General features: G+C 47.6%; 1 protein-coding gene across 7 annotated transcripts in view; it reads right to left on the minus strand.

Moving 5' to 3' along the window:
* Positions 1–26,631, minus strand: part of LRRC9 (leucine rich repeat containing 9) — a 667,090-nt gene that overhangs the window by 67,316 nt on the left and 573,143 nt on the right. For all 7 annotated transcript variants that reach the window (XM_063947768.1, XM_063947765.1, XM_063947766.1 and 4 more), the window contains 2 exons: positions 16,554–16,687; positions 656–792 (listed from right to left, as the gene is read on the minus strand). In XM_063947768.1, coding sequence (XP_063803838.1) covers positions 656–792; positions 16,554–16,687 — 271 coding nt within the window. The remainder of the gene's footprint in view (positions 1–655; positions 793–16,553; positions 16,688–26,631) is intronic.

Here is a 26,631-nt window from a genome sequence, read left to right on the forward strand (position 1 = left end):
ACTGAATCTAAGTTTTATCACGTTCAAGTTTTTAAACGATCGGAGGACCAAGAAGGAGACCAGATAAAAGACTTTATGTCTGACTTTGTTGAAAAGACCATCTTATTGGGACATCATGTTTAATTTTTTAGTCTGATTTATTATCAACACAAAGACGAACTTAAGTTTTTTTGACAATTGACTTTATTGAGACTTTTTTACCTGATTTATTTTAAACATCATTACCCGTAAGGGTTATTTATTCCATTCATTTTAAAGTGCCTTATACCTTTGATCAGTGCGCAGAAATCTCTTTTGTGTTGTTATTGTGTTTTGGTGATTGGTGTAAGTCACGTCTGATTTCCGCAGCCTGATCGTAAGTGAGGAGCGCAGGTGATTATTTATTGTTTGTATTCACATAATATTGAAGGTGTGGCTGTACCAATGATTTATATAATGGTAGGATTACACTCTCATCCTTTGTCTCAATTCCCCATTTTTTGCACACGAATATCTTATTTGCCTTAGTTGCTGCACTCTGACATTGGGTACTGTTAAATCTATTATCAATTCATCTCTGCGTATGGATGAATAGGCTCATTTAATTGCATGGGAGCAATTAGGCCGATTTGCATTCTGCAAGGAGAGGTTTCGGAATCACAGAGTTTGAACTTACCCTGCAAAAACAGTGACTTTAAATTCCTTAGTCTGCTGAGCTCCAGCTGAGAAATGTTACTGATACCATTGTAACCCAGGTGGAGCTCCTCTAAACTCTGCATTAATGGAGGCAGGGTCTCCCCAAACAAGGGCTCTCTGAAAATGGGGAAAATGAAAATGCAAACATTTTAATAAAATCATATTCTTTTATGTACACAACTCCCAACCACTGCACTTAGTGTTCTGGAAATGGAAGAGTTAACAACAGGGCCGGCAACAGAAATTCTGGGGCCCGGTATGCTCATATCTCTGGGAGCCCCCAACTTGCCCCCCGTACCCTCTACCCCCACATCCCTCCCTTGTGTGTACCTATACATATACCAATATACATCTGATTGATTGATAGATATACACGCATATAGATAGATAGATAGATAGATAGATAGATAGACAGATAGATAGACGGATAGATAGAGACACACACACACACATTATATATATATATATATATATATATATATATTATATATATATACCCTGTTTGCTGTTCAGGTATTATAAATGTGGTATTAGTAAATTGATATGAAGCAGTTAATAAAAAACCCTTTATCATTTATTTGTTAATGGGTGCCCCTCCTAGCGGGGCGTATTACAGATGTATGTTGCCCTCACAGAGGGAAGTTAGGATTAATTAATGGCCCGCTCACAGAGAGGAGATGGTTTCAGACTGGTGTGTTAGCGCTCAGGGAACTGTGTGAGCGCGCGGCAAAAGGGACTATTCAATGTTCCAGAAAAATGGGAATGTCAGGGCAGGTGTGTGGAGGAGCCAGCGCAGAGAGAGCGGGAAAGGGGACCAAGGAGATAAAAAGAGGACAGGAGCAACCATTAGGGAGACTTTCTGAGAGGACAGTGAAGCGTGGAGGTGAGACACACTCCGGCTATCATACCCCTTAATAGTCCCTAAACTAAGTAAATTTAAGTACCAGATTCTTCATAAAACCGCCGGTGATCTCCGCTGTCCGTGCAGTGTGTGTCCGGTAACGCTGTACATCTGCAGCTTTGGGAAGGAGGCGGCCTTGGCTGTGACGACGGGGGCGGAGACGGTGCATCCTCTCCTGTCAGGCACTCTGAAACCTGGTTAGAGACGCCCCTGGGAAGCGGCTCCGAGTTCAGTGGCAGGAGCGGGCGGAGTCCAGGGCCGCAAGTAGCACCCCCATACTCGCTCACAGTACTCCAGCACTGCTGCCGCCTGTCTCCCGCCAGCCGCTGGAGCCCGCCTGTCTCCCGCTCTGTGAGCGCCGCATTCACTCCCTTCCTCACTGCATAGTTCTCCTCGGATCATAGTCTCCTCCAAGTCCTGCCAGCGGCCCCTGCCTGACGCTGCCGTCTCTGCAGGGGACTCAGTCAGGAGCGCCACTGACAGCCTGCCATGGATGCCGGATCGCAGGTCACAGATGAAGGTGAGTATAACCCACTCTTTTTCCCTTTCTCTCTCTCGCCCCCTCCCCCCCATAAAAGGGGGACTGCCTGCCATAATATGTAAGAAATGGGGACAGCCTGCCATAATGTGTAAAATAGGGGACACTGCCTGCCAAATGTGTAAAAAAGGGGGAGTGCATGCCATATTGTGTAAAAAAGGGGGAGTGCATGCCATATTGTGTAAAAAAGGGGGAGTGCATGCCATATTGTGTGAAAAAGGGGGACTGCATGTGTAAAAAATGGGGACTGCCTGCCACAATGTGTAAGAAATGGAGACTGCCTGCCATAATGTGTAAGAAATGGGGACTGTCTGCCATAATGTGTAAAATAGGGGACGCTGCCTGCCTAATGTGTAAAAAAGGGGGAGTGCATGCCATATTGTGTGTAAAAGGGGGACTGCCTGCCATATTGTTTAAAAAAGGGGGACTGCCTGCCATAATGTGTAAAAAAGAAGGACTGCCTGCCACAATGTGTAAAATACGGGACTCTGCCTGTCTAATGTGTAAAAACGGGGAAATCTGCCTGCCGTAATGTGTAAAAGGGCGGCTCTACCTGCCGTAATGTGTAAAAAAGGCACTCTACCTGCTGCGCTGTGTAAAAGTGAGCTCTGTCTGCCATAATGTATAAAAGGGAGCTATGCCTGCGTAATTTGTAAACGGAAGAACGGAAGCTCTACCTGCCTTATGTGTAAAAGGAAGCTCTGTGGTCACATCCCTTCCCCATGAAGCCATGCCCCTATATTTTTGGCGCGCGCCTGCGGCACGCACAGGCTCTTCTTATATGTATAATATGTATATTGAGAGGGGGGGGCGCTGATGATGTTTTTTGCACACAGCGCTAAAATGTCTAGTTATGGCACTGGCGAAGTCTATAGAACACGGATCAGATCAGGTGACGGGGTAACCAGGTAAGGTGACGAGGTGAACTGGCCGGCTTGATATATGTATTTCTTTTTAGTCTATTTGCGCCGCGCTGAACTGGCTGCCGGTGTAGTCAGATTATCACACTGCAGAACTGTTTTGTGCATGCCCCCCTGAACCTCGGGGCCCTCCGATCTTAATTGCTGTTGGGCTTCCAGGGTTACAACCAGGGCCGTCTTTTCATATGGGCTCTTGCCTAAGGGCCCCATGAGCATAAGGGCCCAAGGCTGATAGCTGAGGGTCCCCTCTTTCCAGGGGTACCAGATTTCTGAAAATCGGCCCTGGGGGAACCGGAGATATCCGACTCGAAAGCAGTGGTCCCCATCCAAGCCTGTTAATTACTCTTCCCAGCCAGATATCTCGGGTTCTGGCTGACTTAGAGTTTTTCTGAGGGTATACTCCAAAAGCTGTGACTCTCCCCTTTTGGTGGACGCTGGCAGCTTGTCTCTACTATGCCCAGAACCAGAGATATCAGCCTTCCAGCAGCTGGTCCCTGCTCCAGCTCCACACGCCTAATATGCAGTTTTAGATTTTTGTTGGTGAATTGCTCTGGCTACTGAACTCTGATCCCCAAGTCCGCAGTAACTCCTGAAAGGTGGGAATCTCTAGTTTTTTTTTTATCCCATTCAAAGCTAAGAAATATATTTTCAGGAACTTGAGATATCTGCAGTCAAGCAAGCTGCCCTCCCACTGGAAAATGATTTATATTAAGCCCACTCCACTATCCACCACTCCTCTACGTATTAAACACCCCATACCACCCAGGAAGTCATGTACCAGAGCTTCTTCATTCAACCCAATGCCCCCTCTACAGTTTAGCCCCATCTGTGCAGTAAAGGAGTAATTAGCAGAAATTACTGCTCCAGGTCCTACATGCTGAGCGGAAGATAGAACACCCCTTACCACCCGCAGGACATCAAAGCTGCCGCTGATCGCACCCCCCACCCCTACCGCTGGAGTATGGGTAGAGGGCCCAGTGCATTGCTGTGCCCAGGGGCCTACATTGCTGTTAAGACGGCCCTGGTTACAACATTCATTTAATAACATTTAAAAATTAATATAAAAATGAATCTGCTAGTAAATGTGTTTTAACCCTGGAAGCCCAACTTTGATTAAGATCGATCTAAAATCGATCTGAAATTGACCAACATAGACCTTTAGTAAATATACGCTCAGATGGTGTTAACTCACTCTTCTCTGTGAGTAGGGGATACAGAGTGCGAAGAGGGATCCAAGAAAATCACTGCCTTCTTTGTTTCTTTGTGCAGCAACACTGCCAGCACAGTACCTGGCAATGTATTAGCGGGTGTGGCTCATATGGTTGACACACTTAGGTCGACAGTCACTAGGTCAACAGTGACTAAGTCGACACCTGAAATAGGTCGCCGCAGTCATTAGGTCGATATGAACAAGGTCGACATGACAAAAGGTCGACATGAGTTTTTTTAAACTTTTTTTGGTATTTGTTTCTTCGAAAAGTAACCAGGAACCCCAGTTAGTGCACCATGTCCCCTCGCATGGCTCAATTCGCTCGCCATGCTTCAGGCAAGGTTACCGTTCCCAATCGTATTCCACTTTGATCGTAAAGTGTGAAAAAGTAAAAAAAAAAAGTGAAAAACTCATGTCGACCTTTTGTCATGTCAACCTAGAAACCATGTCGACCTAATGCATGTCGACCAAATAGTGGTCAACCTAATGACTGTCGACCTAAAGACCAGATACAGTATTACCTGATGGTATTAGCTGTGAAAGTATAGGTTTTGTGAGAGTTCGTCCAATAGAGAGCTGCGGTTTCATCAATTGTAGTATAGGATGGCACTATATAAAGCAGGTACAGTGTTTCCTATTTCAATAAACTTGTATAAAAGCCCCAAACCCTAACCTTCCTTATCACTGCTATTCACAAAGCCCTAAATCTGTACTTTCACAGCTAATAGCAGCGGCTAACGTTCTCACTGCCTGGTTCTATCTCAGAAGTGTTACTGCGCATGTGCGATCTAAGATAATACCAAGGCACACTTAGAGCCAAAAGAGGAGGAGCAATATCAATCGATTTCTCTTTTCACACGCCAGAAATAACAAAGATTGCACTAGCAATTGGAAGTATTCTAAGATTGATAAATAGCATAACAGCAACATCCACATACATTGTATGGGAGCAGGAATGTGCTCCAATATCGCAGTAATATCTCCTGCATCATATGGTTAATAAAATAGGAATCCTTTTCTCGTAGTCTGTAGGCGATACTGGGAATCCATTTAGTATCATGGGGTATAGATGGGTCCACTTGGAGCCATGGGCACTATAGAAGTTTGATAACGTGGGCTGGCTCCTCCCTCAATGCCCCTCCTACCAGACTCAGTCTGGGAACTTGTGCCCGAGGAGACGGACATACTTTGAGAGAAGGATATAGATAAGGAAAGTGGTGAGATTTCGAACCAGCACAACCAGAAAATGAAGAAAGCCATGCTAAACCAACTTGAAAACCGGAACAGCAACAACTGAACCAAACAACAGTAGTTAAGTAACCTTGCAGGAAGAACGGGCGCCCAGTATCCCTTACGGACTGCGAGAAAAGGATTTACCGGTAGGTAATTAAAATCCTATTTTCTCTTACGTCCCAGGGGTAAATGGGAATCCATTTAGTACCATGGGGAAGTACCAAAGCTCCCAAACTGGGTGGGAGATTGCTGAGGTTCCTGCAGAACTGACTGACCAAACTGAAGGTCCTCAGAGGCCAAGGTATCGACCTTGTAAAACTTGGCAAACGTGTTCGAACCCGACCAAGTAGCTGCTCGGCAGAGCTGTACTGCTGAGACTCCCCGGGCAGCCACCCAAGAGGACCCCACTGACCTTGTAGCGTGGGCTTGTACAGATTTTGGAATCGGCAAGCCAGCCGTGGAATAAGCATACTGGATAGTGAGCCTGATCCAGTGAGCAACTGACTGCTTTGAAGCAGGACACCCAATCATGTTGGCATCATATAAAATGAACAGCGAGTAAGATTTCCTGTGACGAGCAGTTTGCTTTACATATACCTTCAAAGACCTTACAACATCCAAGGACTTTGAAGTAGCAGAGGTGTCAGTAACAACCGGGACCACAACTGGCTGGTTGATGTGAAACGCCGACACCACCTTAGGAAGCAATTGCTGATGAGTCCTGAGTTCAGCTTTGTCCTCATGAAAAATCAAGTAGGGGCTCTTGTGAGGCAACTCCCCCAGCTCCGACACGCACCTTGCTGAAGCCAAAGCCAACAGCATGACGGTCTTCCACGTAAGATACTTTATGTCTACCTCCTGTAACGGTTCAAACCAGTCCGATTGAAGGAAAGTCAGAACCAAATTGAAATCCCAAGGTGCCGTTGGAGGCACAAAGGGAGGTTGGATGTGAATAACACCTTTCAATAACGTCTGAACCTCGAGGAGAGAAGCCAATTGTTTCTGAAATAAAATCGACAAGGCCGAAATCTGAATTTTTTTGGAGCCTAGACGTAGGCCCACGTCAAATTCCGACTGCAGAAAAAGCAGGAAATGTCCCAGATGAAATTCCACTGTAGAATATTTTTCTGCTCTCACACCAAGAGACATATTTCTTCCAGATACGATGGTAATGTTTTGACGTTACCCCCTTCCTGGCTTGGATCATAGTCAGGATAATCTTGTCAGGAATCCCTCTCCTGGCAAGAATCAGCTGTTCAACTTCCATGCCATCACACGTAGCCGTGGTAAGTCTTGATAGATGAACGGGCCATGTTGTATAAGATCCTCTCGAAGAGACAGAGGCCACGGATCTTCGATTAGCATCTCGAGAAGATCCACAAACCAGGCCCTTCACTGCCAGTCCAGAGCAATGAGAATTGCTTGAACTCTTTCCCTTTTTATTCTTTTGAGAACTCTTGGGATCAGAGGAATGGGAGGAAACATGCCAGCTGGTAGACCCACGGAGTTGTCAGGGCGTCAACTGCTACAGCTTGTGGGTCCCTCAACCTGGAACAATACCGCTTGAGCTTCTTGTTGAGTCGCGAGGCCATCATGTCGATTTGTGGATAACCCCACCGATGTGTCAGCCACACCTCCGAGTGGAGGCCCCATTCCCCCGGGAGCAGGTTGTGTCTGCTGAGAAAGTCTGCTTCCCAGTTGTCTACTACCGGAATGAAGATTGCAGACAATGCCGCGGCGTGTTTTTTACGCCCAGAGGAGAATTCTTGACACCTCTGACATTGCGGTCCTTCTTTTCGTTCCGCCCTGTCGGTTGATGTAAGACACTGCTGTCACACTGTCCGACTGAACTTGAATGGCCTGACTCTGAAGAAGAGATGAGGCCTGCAGAAGGGCGTTGTAGATAGCCCTGAGCTCCAGGATGTTTATTGGAAGAATGATTTCTTGACTTGGACCATCTTCCTTGAAACTACACCTCCAGGGACACTGCACCCCAACCTCTGAAGCTTGCGTCTGTGGTTAGCAAAATCCAAGTCTGAATCCCGAACCTTCGACCCTCCACTTGGTCAGAGGTTTATAGCCACCACAGGAGGAAGATCCTGGCTTTTGGCGACAGACGAATCCACTAATGCATGTGAAGATGCGATCCGGACATTTGTCCAACAGATCCAGCTGGAAGGCCCACACATGAAACCTTCCGTACTGAATTGCTTCATAAGAAGCCACTATTTTCCCAAGAAGGCGGATGCACAGATATACTGAGATTCGGGTTGGCTTCAAGTCAGCCCAAACCATCGACTGGATCACCATTGCCTTTTCCAAGGGAAGGAACACGCTCTTAGACTTTGTGTCCAGTATCATTCCCAGGAAATGAAGCTTCTGCATTGGTTCTAGGTGAGATTTTGGTAGGTTCAGAATCCACCCATGATCCAGGAGTAATCTGGTTGTGAGACCAATGTTCTCCAACAACTGCTCCCTGGACACAGCCTTTATCAGAAGATGGTCCAGGTAAGGAATTACGTTTACTCCCTGTCTGTGGAATAACATCATCATCTCTGCCATCACTTCGGTGAAAACCCTCTGTGCCATGGTGAGGACAAATGGCAGGGCCTGAAACTGTTAGTGACAATCCTGCAGTGTAAACCATAGATAAGCCTGATGAAGCCATCTTAAACTTGAACACTCGTAAGTATGGGTTCAATGATTTTAGATTCAGAATCGGTCTTACCGAACCATCCGGTTTCGGAATAAAAAACAAGCTGGAATAGTATCCCTTGTTTTGTAGATGAGGTGGAACTGGAACAATGACCTGGGTTTGTACCAGTTTTTGAATGGCTTCTTGCAAGGTTACTCTTGCTTCTTGTGAAACTGGTAAGCCTGATTTGAAGAATCTGTGAGGTGGGAAATCCTGGAACTCCAGCCTGTAGCCCTGGGATATAACGTCTATGACCCAGGGATCCTGGCAAGATCTTGTCCAGGTCTGACTGAAGAATTGTAGCTGGCCTCCCACCTGCCTGTCTCCCAGGCACCGTGGTCCACCGTCATGCGGAAAGTTTCGAGGAGGCAGAGCCTTTGCTCTATTTTTGTGAACCAGCAGTGGCTGGTGGTTTACCTCTAACACCTTTGGCGGCAGTAGAAGAACCTCTGTCCTTGCTCCTACACTTGGCAGTCCGAAAGGACTGTAAATTGGGTCCTGAGTAGGCCTTCCTGGCTGGCGGAGCTGCAGAAGGTAGATAAGTGGACTTACCCGCAGTAGCTCGTGAGATCCACTTGTTGAGTTCATCGCCAAATAAGGCCTCACCTGTGAAAGGCAGGCCTTCCACACCTTTTTTGGAGTCCGTGTCAGCAGTCCACTGACGTAGCCATAATCCCCTGCGTGCCGACACTGCCATAGCTGTAGTGCGTGCATTAAACAAGCCTATCTCTTTAATGGCTTCCACCACTGCAGAGTCTTGTATGTGCTGCAGGAGTAACACAATTTCCTCTTGAGGTAAGGTGTCTAGCCCCTCAATTAAATTACCAGACCATTTAGCAATGGCTCGAGTAATTCACCCACATGCTATAGTGGGTTTCTGGGCCACTGTATACAAAGATTTGAGTGTAGTCTCAATCTTACGATCAGCTGTATCCTTTAGGGAGGCTGCACCAGGAACAGGTAATACTATTTTACGTGAGAGCCTGGAGGCTGATGTATCCACTATCGGTGGATTTTCCCATTTTTTCCTATCCTCAAGAGGAAAAGAAAAAGATGATAATAACCGCCTAGGAATTTGAAATTTCTTATCTGGATTGACCCACGGTTCTTCAAACAGGGTATTTAGTTCCTTTGGTACGGGAAAAGTGGCTGAGGATTTTTTCTTTATATTAAAGTAAGATACCTCACACTCCTCTGTCACCTAATCAGGGATATTTAGGACTTCTCTGATAGAATATATGAGAGCCTCTACACCCTGCGACAGAGTACCATCCCCTACCTCTATGTCCACCTCACCTTCCTCCATTTCTGACCCTTCATTATAAAAGTCAGAATGCAGGATATGGGCCAAAGTACGTTTTTGAAGACAAATGGCAGGGGACTGAGACGCTGGTCTGAGTACTAAGTCCTTTTGCACAAACTCGGCTATAGACTGTCTCAAGTATTGTGTCTCTTTCTCATTACGAAATTATTTAGTACAGATGGTGGAAGTCATCCCCCTAATGGAGTGCAGCCATGCTGCCTCTGCCCCACTAGCCTGAGAAGGGATACTACACTGAGTACACACTAGTAAACCCCCTGGAGAAGAGGAACAGTGTGCTTTACATGAAACACATTCTTTGCCTGACATACTGCAGCAGTGACAGCACACACACAGGAAAAGGTTAAATGCACAATTAACCGACAATGAGCCCTTACTGAGAGACACAGAGAGAGGATAGAACCAGCACACGGCGCCCTTATCGCTAAAGCCAAATTTAGCCGGGTCGCAGACTAAGTACCTAGATTATGGACTTAGTATAACACTAGTATACACTAGTATAACGTACCCCCCTGCTATGACCCCCTGGTACAGCTGAGGTAATCTGAAGGCTCTTCGGAGGAGTTGCGCATCACTGTAGTCAGAGTCTGGGTAGCTGCAGTAGGGTAAAATGGGGCCTGTGAGCTGCTGGATCCGCTCATAGTGAAGCCCCGCCCCTTCAATGGCGCACAGTCTTCCCGCTCTTCTTTATACTGGCTTTATGTGTCTGTGTGCAAAAAAATGGAGTAAGCCCCCTTTTAAGCCTGTATTGCCAGTCTGGGTACTGTGTACACTACAGTGTACTAAGTCTGGAGACTCATTCTGCCCCGTGTAGAAGCTGTGCACTCTCCGTACACTTATGCCACCATAATGGCCAGCGACCCGCTAACCGGGATGCCGGCTTAGTACTCACTACTCTTCATTCTTCTGGCTCTGTTAGGGGTGGCGGCTCGCTGCGGGAACGTACGATCGCTGTGGTGGGGCTTGCGAATAGTTCCCTCAGGAGCTAGCGTCCTGTCAGCAGGGAACGGGGCCATTAACTCTCAAAGCAGGCAGTCTCACAAAGCAGGCAGGCTGGTGCCATCCAGTCCTGCCTGAAAATAACAAACTTTAAAAATAAATGAAGAAAACTCTTCAGTAGCTTTCAGAGATGTGACCGGCTCCTTCGGGCACATTTTCTAAACTGAGTCTGGTAAGAGGGGCATAGAGGGAGGAGCCAGCACACGTTATCAAACTTCTATAGTGCCTATGGCTCCAAGTGGACCAGTCTATACCCCATGGTACTAAATGGATTCCCAGTATCCCCTAGGATGTAAGATAAAATAAGATTTTACTTACCGATAAATCTATTTCTCGTAGTCCGTAGTGGATGCTGGGGACTCCGTCAGGACCATGGGGATTAGCGGCTCCGCAGGAGACAGGGCACAAAAATAAAGCTTTAGGATCAGGTGGTGTGCACTGGCTCCTCCCCCTATGACCCTCCTCCAAGCCTCAGTTAGGATACTGTGCCCGGACGAGCGTACACAATAAGGAAGGATTTTGAATCCCGGGTAAGACTCATACCAGCCACACCAATCACACCGTACAACTTGTGATCTGAACCCAGTTAACAGTATGACAAACGTAGGAGCCTCTGAACAGACGGCTCACAACAATAACAACCCGATTTTTTTTTTTTTTTTTAACAATAACTATGTACAAGTATTGCAGACAATCCGCACTTGGGATGGGCGCCCAGCATCCACTACGGACTACGAGAAATAGATTTATCGGTAAGTAAAATCTTATTTTCTCTGACGTCCTAGTGGATGCTGGGGACTCCGTCAGGACCATGGGGATTATACCAAAGCTCCCAAACGGGCGGGAGAGTGCGGATGACTCTGCAGCACCGAATGAGAGAACTCCAGGTCCTCTTTAGCCAGGGTATCAAATTTGTAAAATTTTACAAACGTGTTCTCCCCCGACCACGTAGCTGCTCGGCAGAGTTGCAATGCCGAGACCCCTCGGGCAGCCGCCCAGGATGAGCCCACCTTCCTTGTGGAATGGGCCTTGACAGATTTAGGCTGTGGCAGGCCTGCCACAGAATGTGCAAGTTGAATTGTGCTACAAATCCAACGAGCAATCGTCTGCTTAGAAGCAGGAGCACCCAGCTTGTTGGGTGCATATAGTATAAACAGCGAGTCAGATTTTCTGACTCCAGCCGTCCTTGAAATATATATTCTCAATGCCCGGACAACGTCCAGCAACTTGGAATCCTCCAAATCGCTAGTAGCCGCAGGCACCACAATAGGCTGGTTCAGATGAAACGCTGACACCACCTTAGGCAGAAAATGAGGACGCGTCCGCAGTTCTGCCCTGTCCGAATGGAAAATCAGATATGGGCTTTTATACGATAAAGCCGCCAATTCTGATACTCTCCTGGCTGAAGCCAGGGCCAGTAGCATGGTTACTTTCCACGTAAGATATTTCAAATCCACCGATTTGAGTGGCTCAAACCAATGGGATTTGAGAAAATCCAAAACTACATTAAGGTCCCACGGAGCCACAGGGGGCACCACCGGGGGCTGTATATGTAGTACTCCTTTAACAAAAGTCTGGACTTCAGGAACTGAAGCCAATTCTTTCTGGAAGAAAATCGACAGGGCCGAAATTTGAACCTTAATGGACCCCAATTTGAGGCCCATAGACAATCCTGTTTGTAGGAAATGCAGGAATCGACCCAGTTGAAATTCCTCCGTGGGGACCTTCCTGGCCTCACACCACGCAACATATTTTCTCCAAATGCGGTGATAATGTTGTGCAGTCACCTCCTTCCTGGCTTTAACCAGTGTAGGAATGACCTCTTCCGGAATGCCTTTTTCCCTTAGAATTCGGCGTTCAACCGCCACGCCGTCAAACGCAGCCGCGGTAAGTCTTGGAATAGACACGGTCCCTGCTGAATCAGGTCCCGCCTTAGAGGTAGAGGCCACGGATTTTCCGTGAGCATCTCCTGAAGTTCCGGGTACCAAGTTCTTCTTGGCCAATCCGGAGCCACGAGTATCGTTCTTACTCCCCTTTGCCGTATAATTCTCAGTACTTTGGGTATGAGAGGCAGAGGAGGAAACACATACACTGACTGGAACACCCACGGTGTTACCAGAGCGTCCACAGCTATTGCCTGAGGGTCTCTTGACCTGGCGCAATACCTGTCCAGTTTTTTGTTGAGGCGAGACGCCATCATATCCACCTTTGGTTTTTCCCAACGGTTCACAATCATGTGGAAGACTTCTGGATGAAGTCCCCACTCTCCCGGGTGTAGATCGTGTCTGCTGAGGAAGTCTGCTTCCCAGTTGTCCACTCCCGGAATGAACACTGCTGACAGTGCTATCACATGATCTTCCGCCCAGCGAAGAATCCTTGCAGCTTCTGTCATTGCTCTCCTGCTTCTTGTGCCGCCCTGTCTGTTTACGTGGGCGACTGCCGTGATGTTGTCCGACTGGATCAACACCGGCTGACCCTGAAGCAGGGGTTTTGCCAGGCTTAGAGCATTGTAAATCGCTCTTAGCTCCAGTATATTTATGTGAAGAGACATCTCCAGGCTTGACCATACTCCCTGGAAGTTTCTTCCCTGTGTGACCGCTCCCCAGCCTCTCAGACTGGCATCCGTGGTCACCAGGACCCAGTCCTGTATGCCGAATCTGCGGCCTTCTAACAGATGAGCACTCTGCAACCACCACAGAAGAGACACCCTTGTCCGTGGCGATAAGGTTATCCGCTGATGCATCTGCAGATGCGATCCGGACCATTTGTCCAGCAGATCCCACTGAAAAGTTTGTGCGTGGAATCTGCCGAATGGGATTGCTTCGTAAGAAGCCACCATCTTTCCCAGGACTCTTGTGCATTGATGCACAGACACTTTTCCTGGTTTTAGGAGGTTCCTGACAAGTTCGGATAACTCCTTGGCTTTCTCCTCCGGAAGAAACACCTTTTTCTGAACCGTGTCCAGAATCATTCCCAGGAACAGCAGACGTGTTGTCGGGGTCAACTGAGATTTTGGAAAATTCAGAATCCACCCGTGTTGTTGCAGCACTACTTGGGTTAGTGCTACTCCGTCCTCCAGCTGTTCTCTGGACCTTGCCCTTATCAGGAGATCGTCCAAGTAAGGGATAATTAATACGCCTCTTCTTCGCAGAAGAATCATCATTTCGGCCATTACCTTGGTAAAGACCCGAGGTGCCGTGGACAATCCAAACGGCAGCGTCTGAAACTGATAATGACAGTTTTGCACCACGAACCTGAGGTACCCTTGATGTGAAGGGCAAATTGGGACATGCAGGTAAGCATCTTTTATGTCCAGGGACACCATAAAGTCCCCTTCTTCCAGATTCGCTATCACTGCTCTGAGTGATTCCATCTTGAACTTGAATTTTTGTATGTACAGGTTCAAAGATTTCAGATTTAGAATAGGTCTTACCGAGCCGTCCGGCTTCGGTACCACAAATAGCGTGGAGTAATACCCCTTTCCCTGTTGTAGGAGGGGTACCTTGACTATCACCTGCTGAGAAAACAGCTTGTGAATGGCTTCCAATACCGTCGCCCTGTCTGAGGGAGACGTTGGCAAAGCAGACTTTAGGAACCGGCGAGGGGGAGACTTCTCGAATTCCAACCTGTAACCCTGAGATACTACCTGCAGGATCCAGGGGTCCACCTGTGAGCAAGCCCACTGCGCGCTGAAATTCTTGAGTCGACCCCCCACCGTTCCTGAGTCCGCTTGTAAAGCCCCAGCGTCATGCTGAGGGCTTTGCAGAACCCGCGGAGGGCTTCTGTTCCTGGGAAGGAGCTGCTTGCTGCCCTCTCTTACCCTTTCCTCTGCCTCGGGGCAGATATGACTGTCCTTTTGCCTGCTTGTTCTTATAGGACCGAAAGGACTGCGGCTGAAAAGACGGTGTCTTTTTCTGTTGGTAGGGGGTCTGAGGTAAAAAGGTGGATTTCCCGGCCGTTGCCGTGGCCACCAGATCCGATAGACCGACGCCAAATAATTCCTCCCCTTTATACGGCAATACTTCCATATGCCGTTTGGAATCCGCATCACCTGACCACTGTCGTGTCCATAAACTTCTTCTGGCAGATATGGACATCGCACTTACTCTCGATGCCAGAGTGCAAATATCCCTCTGAGCATCTCGCATATAAAGAAAAGCATCCTTTAATTGCTCTAAAGTCTGTAAAATACTGTCCCTATCCAGGGTATCAATATTTTCAGTCAGGGAATCCGACCAGACCACCCCAGCACTGCACATCCAGGCTGAGGCGATGGCTGGTCGCAGTATAACACCAGTATGTGTGTATATACTTTTTAGGGTAGTTTCCAGCCTCCTATCAGCTGGATCCTTGAGGGCGGCCGTATCAGGAGACGGTAACGCCACTTGTTTTGATAAGCGTGTGAGCGCCTTATCCACCTTAGGGGGTGTTTCCCAGCGCGCCCTAACCTCTGGCGGGAAAGGGTATAATGCCAATAACTTTTTTGAAATTAGCCCTTTTCTATCTGGGTTAACCCACGCTTCATCACATACATCATTCAATTCCTCTGATTCAGGAAAAACTACAGGTAGTTTTTTCACCCCCCACATAATACCCCTTTTTGTGGTACTTGTAGTATCAGAGATATGCAAAGCCTCCTTCATTGCCGTGATCATATAACGTGTGGCCCTACTGGAAAATACGTTTGTTTCTTCACCGTCGACACTAGATTCAGTGTCCGTGTCTGGGTCTGTATCGACCGACTGAGGTAAAGGGCGTTTTACAGCCCCTGACGGTGTCTGAGACGCCTGGGCAGGTACTAACTGGTTTGACGGCCGTCTCATGTCGTCAACTGATTTTTGTAATGTGCTGACATTATCACGTAATTCCATAAACAAAGCCATCCATTCCGGTGTCGACTCCCTAGGGGGTGACATCACCATTACCGGCAATTGCTCTGCCTCCACACCAACATCGTCCTCATACATGTCGACACACACGTACCGACACACAGCAGACACACAGGGAATGCTCTATTGAAGACAGGACCCCACTAGCCCTTTGGGGAGACAGAGGGAGAGTTTGCCAGCACACACCCAAGCGCTATAATATATATGGGAACAACCCTATATAAGTGTTGTATCCTTATAGCAGCTTAAATATAGTAATATCGCCAAAAAAAGTGCCCCCCCTCTCTGTTTTACCCTGTTTCTGTAGTGCAGTGCAGGGGAGAGTCCTGGGAGCCTTCCTCACAGCGGAGCTGAGCAGGAAAATGGCGCTGTGTGCTGAGGAGAATAAGCCCCGCCCCCTATTTCGGCGGGCTCTTCTCCGGAGTTTGTGAGATCTGGCAGGGGTTAAATACATCCATATAGCCTCAAGGGCTATATGTGATGTATTTTTAGCCATAAAAAGGTATTATACATTGCTGCCCAGGGCGCCCCCCCAGCGCCCTGCACCCTCCGTGACCGCTGTGTGAAGTGTGCTGACAACAATGGCGCACAGCTGCAGTGCTGTGCGCTACCTCAGGAAGACTGAAAAGTCTTCTGCCGCCTGCTTCTGGACCTCTTCCATCTTCGGCATCTGCAAGGGGGGTCGGCGGCGCGGCTCCGGGACGAACCCCAGGGTGAGACCTGTGTTCCGACTCCCTCTGGAGCTAATGGTGTCCAGTAGCCTAAGAAGCCAATCCATCCTGCACGCAGGTGAGTTCACTTCTCTCCCCTAAGTCCCTCGATGCAGTGAGCCTGTTGCCAGCAGGACTCACTGAAAATAAAAAACCTAAAAACTTTTTCTAAGCAGCTCTTTAGGAGAGCCACCTAGATTGCACCTGCTCGGACGGGCACAAAAACCTAACTGAGGCTTGGAGGAGGGTCATAGGGGGAGGAGCCAGTGCACACCACCTGATCCTAAAGCTTTATTTTTGTGCCCTGTCTCCTGCGGAGCCGCTAATCCCCATGGTCCTGACGGAGTCCCCAGCATCCACTAGGACGTCAGAGAAATATTGATAATCATGCAGAAATATCTAGAGATATAATACATGAAACCACCTTGTTTCCTTATCTAATGAGACAGTGAGGTGCATTACCTGTTACCCTTGCCTTGCTGTCCATATCCACTGGAGTTCACTTTTTGGTGAAGGATCTGTCGGTTGGTTAAGTGATTTTGAGATTTCTGTCTGGGCAGGATTGATTCAATGTGATTGTAGCTAAGATACAATTTCTAAAGAAATAAAATGTGTTAGATATGTTATTTAATGTAACCGCTATAAAAAACGATTGATGTTAGTAAAGTTATTGCATGGAGCAAACTGGAAGACTCCTTGTGGGTAAGAAAGGGTAAACTATACTTAATATGGTGTACTCTAACTCTGTAATGACACTACACAACTACCGTTTGGCAGAGAAAACATTATGACTTAATACCATCACTAATAACTGTGAAGTGTAAGAGCAATATTACTTATCCGCACACGTATCTCAATTTGCACAGCAACCAGCACACTTGGGGTGTGGTATGTTAGATAGAATAGACTTAGGTCGACAGTGTCTAGTTCGACCACTATTGGTCGGCATGGTTTCTAGGTCGACAGGGACTCTAGGTCGACATGTACTAGTCGCCATGAAAAAAGGTCGACATGAGTTTTTTTACATTTTTTTGGTGTCGTTTTCTACATAGAGTGATGGGGAACCCCAATAAGTGCGCCGTGTACCCCTCGCATGGCGAGCGAGCTTTGGGCAAGGTTATCGTTCGCAATTGTAGTCCACGTGGAACGGTAAGTATGAAAAAGTTCAAAAAAGGAAAAAAATTTTTGAAAAACTTATGTCAACCTTTTGTCATGTCGACCTAGTACATGTTAGAGTCCCTGTCGACCTAGAAACCATGTCGACCTACTTACTGTCGACCAATAGTGGTCGACCTAAGTCTTGTCGACCTAGAGACCGGATCCCCACACTTGTATAACTGCCTTATACCAGGTGTTCAACCAACTATTGTGTGACCAGATCTATTACTTTACTTGCCCTGAGTTATTAGTTTGGCATTATGCAACAACTGTATTTTCTTGTGTATATATGTATTTATCTTGACATGCATTGCTGTTCATATATGGACTGTTAATGTTTTTGTATGTAATACATTTGACCAGTAAAAGCCATCTATCTAGTGACACGATACATCTGTGTATTTCAGACTCAACATATAGACAACAAACCCAGCTACAGCAGAGCGCAGAAATCCATATTATTCTAAAGGCCCGTACACACTGGTCGATATATCGGCCGTTTTCTTGAACGGCCGATATATCGCGGGTCCGTCGGCCAGTGTGTACGGCCGATACGTCTGTGAACTCCGTCGTTCACAGACGTATCGCGTCGGCCGCGCAGCACAGCCGACGGCCAATATATCTACCGATATATTGGCGCGTCGCTGTGTGTGTACGGGGCGGTCGCCTGACCGCCAGAACACATGCTGCGGTGGCCGGCGGTGATTGACAGCTGAACTGGGCGGGCGTGTGTACACGCCCGCGCAGTTCATGACGTCAGTCCCCGACGGATCGGGCAGTGTGTATGCACAGCACACTGCCCGATCCGTCCATAGATATATCTGCAGATCAATTGATCTGCAGATATATCTATTAGTGTGTACCCACCTTAAGATTTAATGAGCGAGATTCCTCTGACTTTTCCCTAGCTAACACCGCAACATAAACTGGTAGAGCGCACACCTGATAAATTAGCTATTATGTTTCACACATGTGCCTAAAAACACAAGATATACAATACAATTTCAAATAACTTTCATTTAGGTTTGTGGTTATCTGGTAAATTTTCCTGTAGTGAGCAGAGGTTTAAGTACAAAGGTTGATGTTTAAGTACAAAGAGAAAATAAATCACAATATACAGAATATGTGATAACAAAATATAATAACAAAATAAAGTAATCTCTGTTTAATAAAGTGACACTACTTGAAAGTCAAATATCACATGTTACAGTACACTAACACATTATGTATGATAATTAGAATTGTAGATCAAAGAAAAATAGGATTTTAATACCTACTGGTAAATCCTTTTCTCTTAGTCCGTAGAGGATGCTGGGGTCACATCAAGAACCATATAACTATAGACGGGATCCGCAGGAGACATGGGCACTTTAAGACTTTCAAATGGTGTGACCTGGCTCCTCCCTCTATGCCCCTCCTACAGACTCCAGTTTAAGGAACTGTGCCCAGGGAGACGGACATTTCGAGGAAAGGATTTATTATTAAACCACGGTGAGCATCTTACCAGCTCACACCTCAAGCATGCCGCAGAACGTGGCATTCAACAGAACACAAGCCAACGGCATGAAGAATTTGCAGTAATATGCTGGCAAAAATCATAACACAACCTGTGTGGAACCACAGCCAATAACTGCAGATACAGTACGCACTGAGACGGGCGCCCAGCATCCTCTACGGACTAAGAGAAAAGGATTTACCGGTAGGTATTAAAATCCTATTTTCTCATACGTCCTAGAGGATGCTGCGGTCACATCAAGAACCATGGGGTTTATACCAAAACTTTAGAACGGGCCGGAGAGTGTGGATGACTCTGCAGCACCGATTGACCAAACATGAGGTCCTCATTCGCCAGGGTATCAAACTTGTAGAACTTCGCAAAGGTGTTTGAACCCGACCAAGTAGCTGCTCGGCAAAGTTGTAATGCAGAGCCCCCCCGGGCAGCCGCACAGGACGAGCCCACCTTCCTGGTAGAATGGGCCTTCACCGATTTCCGTAACGGCAATCCAACCGTAGAATGAGCCTGCTGAATCGTATGACAGATCCAGCACGCAATAGACTGCTTGGAAGCAGGAGCCCCAATTTTATTGTGAGCATAGAAGACAAACTGAGCCTCTGTTTTCCTAAACTGAGCCGTCCTGGCGACATAAAACTCCAAAGCTCTTACTACATCGAGAGGCTTCGATTCCATCAAGGCGTCAGTAGCCACTGGTACCACAACAGTTTGGTTCAAGTGGAACGATGAGACCACTTTCGGCAGAAAACTGTTGACGAGTCCTCAATTCTGCTCTATCTTCATGGAAGATCAAATAAGGGCTCTTGTGAGACAAGGCCACCAATTCAGACACCTGCCATGCGGATGCCAAAGCCAACAGCATGACCACTTTCCAAGCAAGGAATTTCAACTCTACATCCTGTAAAGGTTCAAACCAATGAGATCGAAGGAACTGCAACACCACGTTAAGATCCCATAGTGCCACAAAAGGAGGTTGGATGTGCAAAACGCCTTTCACGACGGTCTGAACTTCTGGAAGTGAGGCCAATTGTTTTTGGAAGAAAACTGATACAGCCGAAATTTGAACTTTTAATTGAGCCCAACTTTAGGCCCGCATCCACACCGGCTTGTAGAAAATGGCGAAAACGTCCTAACTGAAATTCTTCCATAGGAGTTTTCTTGGATTCACACCAAGACAAGTATCTTCTCCAAATACGGTGGTAATGTTTAGACGTTACTCCTTTTCTGGCCTGAATAAGAGTAGGGATGACTTCCTTGGGAATACCCGTCCGGGCTCGGATCCGGCGTTCATCCTCCAAACCGTTAAACGAAGTCGCGGTAAGCCTTGGAACACGCCCCCTACTGTAACAGATCCTCCCTCAGAGGAAGAGGCCAGGGATCTCCTATGAGTAATTCCTGAAGATCTGGATACTAAGCCCTCCTTGGCCAATCTGGAACAATGAGGATCGTTGAACCTTTGTTCTTCTTATGATCTTTATCACTTTTGGAATGAGTGGAAGCGGAGGAAACACGTACACCAACCGAAACACCCACGGTGTCACTAGGGCGTCCACTGCTATTGCTTGAGGGTCTCTCGACCTGGAACACTATCTCTGAAGCTTCTTGTTGAGACGAGATGCCATCATGTCTATTTGAGGAATTCCCCAATGTCTTGTCACTTCTGTGAAGACCTCTTGATGGAGGCTCCATTCTCCTGGATGGAGATCGTGTCTGCTGAGGAAGTCTGCTTCCTAGTTGTCCACTCTTGGAACAAACCTCGCTGACAGAGTGCTTATATGTTTTTTTTTTCCCCAGCGGAAAATCCTTGTGGCTTCTGCCATTACTGCTCTGTGTTTTGTTTGCAGAAAACCATTGTAAACGGCCCTTAACTCTAGACCGTTTATGTGGTGACAAGTTTCCTAACTTTGACCATCTTCCTTGGAAGTTTTTTCCCCCTGTGTGACTGCTCCCCAGCCTCGGTGGCATGCATCCGTGGTCACTAGGATCCAGTCCTGGATCCCAAACCTGAGCCCCTCTAGGAAGTGAGCACTGCGCAGCCACCCCAGGAGTGAGATTCTGGTCTTGGAAGACAGGATTATCCTCCGGTGTATGTGTAGGCGTGAGCCGGACCACTTGTCCAACAGGTCCCACTAGAAACACAGTGGCATGGAACCTGCCAACTGAATGGCCTCTTAGGCCGCAACCATATTTTTCAGAAACCGAGTGTATTGATGGCTTGACACTCTTGCTGGTCTGACCGGACTCTGGATCTTCAGAGCCTTTTCCACTAGAAGCAAAACTCTCTGTAGTTCTGTATCTAATATTATTCCCAAAACCGACAACCGCGTCGTTGGGACCGACAGTGGTTCTGGCAAGTTTATGAGCCAACCCTGTTGTTGAAGAACTATCAGGGAGAGTGCCACATTCTGCACCAACTGATTTCTTGATCTCGCCGTTATCAGGAGACCGACCCAGTACGGGATAATTATGACTCCTTACTAGCGAAGGAGAACCATCATTACCGCCATCACCCTGGTGAAATTGGTAATGACAATCCTCTTTAAGTAGAAATTGAGGGATTTCAGATTTAGGATTGGTTAGACCGATCCATCTTGTTTCGGGAGCACAAAGAGGCTTGAACAACAGCCTTCTCCCTATTGTGACAGGGGAAACCAGGGCAGTGACGTGATCCTGACACAACACTTGTATTGCGTCGCACACTACCTCCCTGTCCGGAGGAGAATCGGTAAGGCCGATTTGAATAATCGGTGAGGGGAAACGTCTGGAAAACTCCAGTATGCACCCTTGGGACACTATTCTTAAAACCCACGGGTCCAAGTCCGTTCCAGGACTGACTGAAGAGTTTTAGACATGTCCCCACCTGTGTGGGCTCCCGCAAGAGAGTCCCAGCTTCATGCGGTGGATGTGGCAGAAACAGAGGATGATTTCTGCTCCTGTAATCTTGAAGAGGCTGCTGACCTCTTCCCTTTTCTCCTATCTCCACCTGCCAAGAAAAAAAGAGAAATCTGTATCTATTGGCCCGAAATGACTGCATCCGACCATGATGCGTCATCATCCGTTGTGAGGGAACATAGGGCAAGAAGGTAGACTTACCAGCAGCATCTGCCGAGTTCGAATTAACTAGGCCGTCACCAAACGAGGCTTCACCTTCATAGAGAAGAGACTCCATTTCTTCTCAGAGTCAGCATCAGCATTGCAAGGGTGAGTCCACAACGCCCTCCTAGCCGAGACCGCCATGGAATAGGCCCGCGAACCCAAGAGTCCTATATCCCTTGCAGTCGCACGAAAGTATGCTGCAGTGTCCTTGATATGACCCAACGTAAGGAGTATCCCATCTCTCCCCAGGATATCTATATCGGATGACAAGGTAACCGACCATTTTTGAATACTACTACTCCCCCATGCATATGTAATGGCAGGTCTAACTAACGCACGCGTGGACACATAACTAGAATATAACGTAGCTTCCTGCATACGATCCGCTGGCTTTGTGACGGCCCCGTGCAGAACAGGGGGTGACTCACATTTTATTCTATCCATGGCGGGGGAAAAATAAACAATCGGAATCCTTATGAGGATTTGAAACCATCTTGTCAGGGCTGACCCAGACTTTTTCAAACAGAGCGCTCAGCACATGAGAAGGAAGAACGTTACCTCAGCTTCCATTATAATTGTTATATATATATATATATATATATATATATATATAGGGGATGCTGCTGTCCCGGCACTCACTCACCCACAAAATTCTTGCTGCGGTGCCTTCCTAAAGGACCAATGCTGATCCTCAATATGTACTGTAGAAGGCGGCGGCACTCAAGCAGGCTCACAACTTGTGTTGAAAAAAAGCGGTAAGTTTTATTCCGACATGTTTCGGGGAACTCCCCGTCCTCAGGGCTTAAACATGTCGGAATAAAACTTACCGCTTTTTTTCAACACAAGTTGTGAGCCTGCTTGAGTGCCGCCGCCTTCTACAGTATATATATATATATATATATATTAATACATATATACACACACACATATATACACACGCATATACATACATACACATATGTATATACATCCTCATATATATACCCTTCTGTCAGGAACAGCAGGGTCCTTAGTGACGTTAATACATTCTTCATGTACTGAATGCTATAATTTTTATTTTTTATTGGATCTAATCAGGAAACATTACGATCGACAGAGGAAACCGTATCCGTGTCGATATCAGGTAGTAGCAACTGGGCAAAATAACCTTTTTTACGACCCCGAGGGGTCTGAGGGAAATATAGCTATGAACATGACATCCTCCATAGATATATTTACGTCTGTGTCTGGGACACAGATTTATGCAACCTCACTATATATATATATATATATATATATATACGTATAGCCCTTATGCATCACATTATCATGCAAATTTTTTACCCAGTCAGCTAGTGGTGGTGCCGACAGGGCCACCCACACACGTCAGTGTCCCCCATGTAGTTTTTTCTTGACATGATGACATACGTGTACCAAGTACCATCAGGAGTCGGCGGTGCCGGCATTGTGGGAAGAGCACTCAGCCTCAGACATGCCGACACACGTGTACCAAACACCCACCGACATTACAATGGCTATAGGGGACATGCCCACAGTAAAGTCTGTCAGGGAGACACAGAGGGAGTTTGCCAGCTCACAATCCAGCGCTCAATCCCGGTTCTGAAACCCTTATATAATGCCTCAGACCTGTAGCGCTTTTATAATTAACTTATATTGCACCAAACCAACTGTGCCCCCCCCGTTTTTCACCCTGTTATATGTACAGTAGTGTGAGGAAGGACCAGCATCTCCACAGCTCTGAGGAGAGAAACATGGCACTGATGTGAGCTGTGAGGGCTAAGCCCCGCCCCCTTAATGGCGCGCTTCAGCCCCGCTATTTTTTTAACATATTTATACTGGCGGGGGTCCGGAATTAGTGCCTTGGCACTTAAAACACTCTCTGCCAGTCTGATATGAGGTCTATATGCTGCCCAGGGCGCCCCCCCCCCCAGCGCCCTGCACCCTGTAGTGCCCCTGTGTGTGGGAGCATGGTGCGCAGCTTGCGATCGCTGTGCGGTACCTCAAAGCCGTCACTGAAGTCTTCTGATCTTCTTCTACTCACCTGTCTTCTGACTTCTGGCTCTGCAAGGGGGGGTGACGGCGGGCTCTGGGAATGAACCCCTAGGCGTACCTAGTGTTCCAAACCCTCAGGAGCTAATGGTGTCCTATAGCCAAAGAAGCAGAGCCTTTAAACTCACAGAAGTAGGTCTAACTTCTCTCCCCTAAGTCCCACGAAGCAGGGAGACTGTTGCCAGCAGTTCTCCCTGAAAATAAAAAACCTAACATAAGTCTTTTCCGAGAAACTCAGCAGAGCTCCTCAGTGTGCATCCAGTCTGCCTGGGCACAGATTCTAAACTGGAGTCTGGAGGAGGGACATAGAGGGAGGAGCCAGGTCACACCATTTGATAGTCTTAAAGTGCCCATGTCTCCTGCGGATCCCGTCTATACCCATGGTTCTTGATGTGACCCCAGCATCCTCTAGGACGTATGAGAAATATTCTTGCAAATGAGACTAATATTTCCTTAAATCCACAATACTTTTTTTTAGCTCCTCAATGGCTGGGGTTCTCTTACAATACTGAACAGTTTATACTCTTTCAGATGTATGTATACCAGTTTAGTCTCTGTATCTGTCACCCTCATTGTGTAGTGTGGGTGCTTAGTAAGTGCAATTACATTGGTGCACCTAACCGTAATGAGGACAGCGGCATGGTCACATGCTGTTATTTTGTGGAGCAACTGAACAGAAGCAGATATGCCTAATTAAGTCCAGACTAGGTCGTTTAGGAAGTGCCTGTGATAGGTTCTGTTTAAAATAAGGGGGGTGGGGTGGGGGGATGTTTTGTTCTTTTCTCATACATCCTAGAGGATGCTGGGGTCCACATTAGTTCCATGGGGTATAGACGGGTCCCTTGGGAGCCATGGGCACTTTAAGAGTTTAATATTGTGGGCTGGCTCCTCCCTCTATGCCCCTCCTACCAGACTCAGTTTAGAAAATGTGCCCGGTGGAGTCGGTCACAGCTAGGGGAGCGCCATAGGAGTTTTTCTAGTCTTATTATTTTAAATAGAGTTAGGCACAGGGAGGCTGCTGGCAACAGCCTCCGTGTTTCGTGGGACTTAGCGGGGGGGGGGGGGGAGAAAGGCGGATCTTGGAGATGCTGGTTCACCTTGGACAGCCAGTGAATGGTGCTAGGGTTTCGCATAGCCCTGTAGGTCACAAAATGACGCGGTCGTTTTTAGGCAGAAGATCTTTATTTGCCCAAATACAGCCTTCAAAAAGGCTCAGCAATCGAGCAAGATGTTACAGCAGAATCAAAATGGTATAATACACCCTGGATGCTCGCAGGCCTCCTTTTTATGTCAATTTTCCACACAGTACCACAGGGGGGTAAGCCCTCCCCGTATTCTCCAACCAATCAGGTTATCGCACAAAATATAAATAAATACAAGTTACATTTCAAAAGTGAAGAATTAGATAAAGCAATGTTCTGCTCCTTTTCATATATAACCAAACCAGTGGCTTTTCCAAACACAATCTGATTACCATGTTCCTGTGCTTCCCGCCCACCAGTGGACCTTCGCAAGGAACCGGTGAGACCCCCAAGCCCCGCCCCCTTTATCAACAGCCATGTTTCCCAGCAATCCCTAGCAGGGACAGGATCCCAACATCCCAGGGGGGGGGCGACATGGATACCCTAGCAGATTGGCTAGCGGAATTGGGGGAAAGGGCAACGGAGCAAGAACGCATGCTTGTCATTCGGATGTGGCATGCGGAGTGGGCATCACAAGCTGTGGTACCCCTAGGGAGCCGTTGACCACTGCTGTACACAGATCGGGACGTATTCAGTTTGCAGACAGTAATGGGGATATTGATGGACATTTACAAGTTTTTGAGAGGACTTGTAGACTACATGAATTACCCAAGTCGGAGTGGGTGAGACACCTTGTGCCCACTCTAAAAGGAGAGGCCTTGAAGGCCTATCGAGGAGTGGCCACGGAGGACTGTGGGGATTACGACGAAGTCGCGAAGGCCCTCCTCCAGCGATTCTTCATCACTCCAGAGTTGTACAGGAAGAAATTCAGAGACTTGCCAAAGAACCCTAACAGCACCCATGAGCAGTTCGCCACCCAGCTGCGGCAGTACGAGGCGAAGTGGGTGAAGGATTCGGAAGCCACTACATGGGATGCACTGATCGACCTGATCTGTAGGAAGCAGTTCTATCGCTGGTGCGCCCCAGAAGTGAAGGAGTGGGGGCTAGACCGGGAGCCACCCAGCTTAAAGATGGCTGCCCAGTTAGCCGACAAGTATGTGGCAATTCGGGCACAGGGGCAGAAGCGCCCAACCAGCAGCCAGCCCCAAAAGACTGTACAACCAGGGGGACACCCCTCTTCAGTTCATCACCCCCAAAGACAAGCGTCCTCCAACCCGGGTGCTCTTGGCCAGCAACCGCACCGCCGTGTCCCTGCAAGTGATCAGAGATCATCGTTGCCATGACTGGAGAAGAAGTGCTAGGGCTGTGGGAAAATCGGACATATGAGGATGAACTGTCCTGCATCCCAAGCACCCCAGACTCGTGCTGGAGCCCGGCTGGCTTGTTTGATGAGTGGAGATGAGCCTACAGAGACTGTTCCCCCTCCAGTCAGTCCGATGGAGTGTGGCGAGAGACAGGTGCACTCTGCGGAGAGAGTCACCTGCATGGCCAAACAGCCCCTACACAATATGTGGAGGCACCTGCAGCCGGTCCACGTGAGACCCCTGCAGGGGGAAGGCCTAAGAGACTCTGGGGCCTCAAT

This window comes from Pseudophryne corroboree, chromosome 12 (assembly GCF_028390025.1).
Source record: "Pseudophryne corroboree isolate aPseCor3 chromosome 12, aPseCor3.hap2, whole genome shotgun sequence".
In the NCBI taxonomy this organism is placed as follows: domain Eukaryota; kingdom Metazoa; phylum Chordata; class Amphibia; order Anura; family Myobatrachidae; genus Pseudophryne; species Pseudophryne corroboree.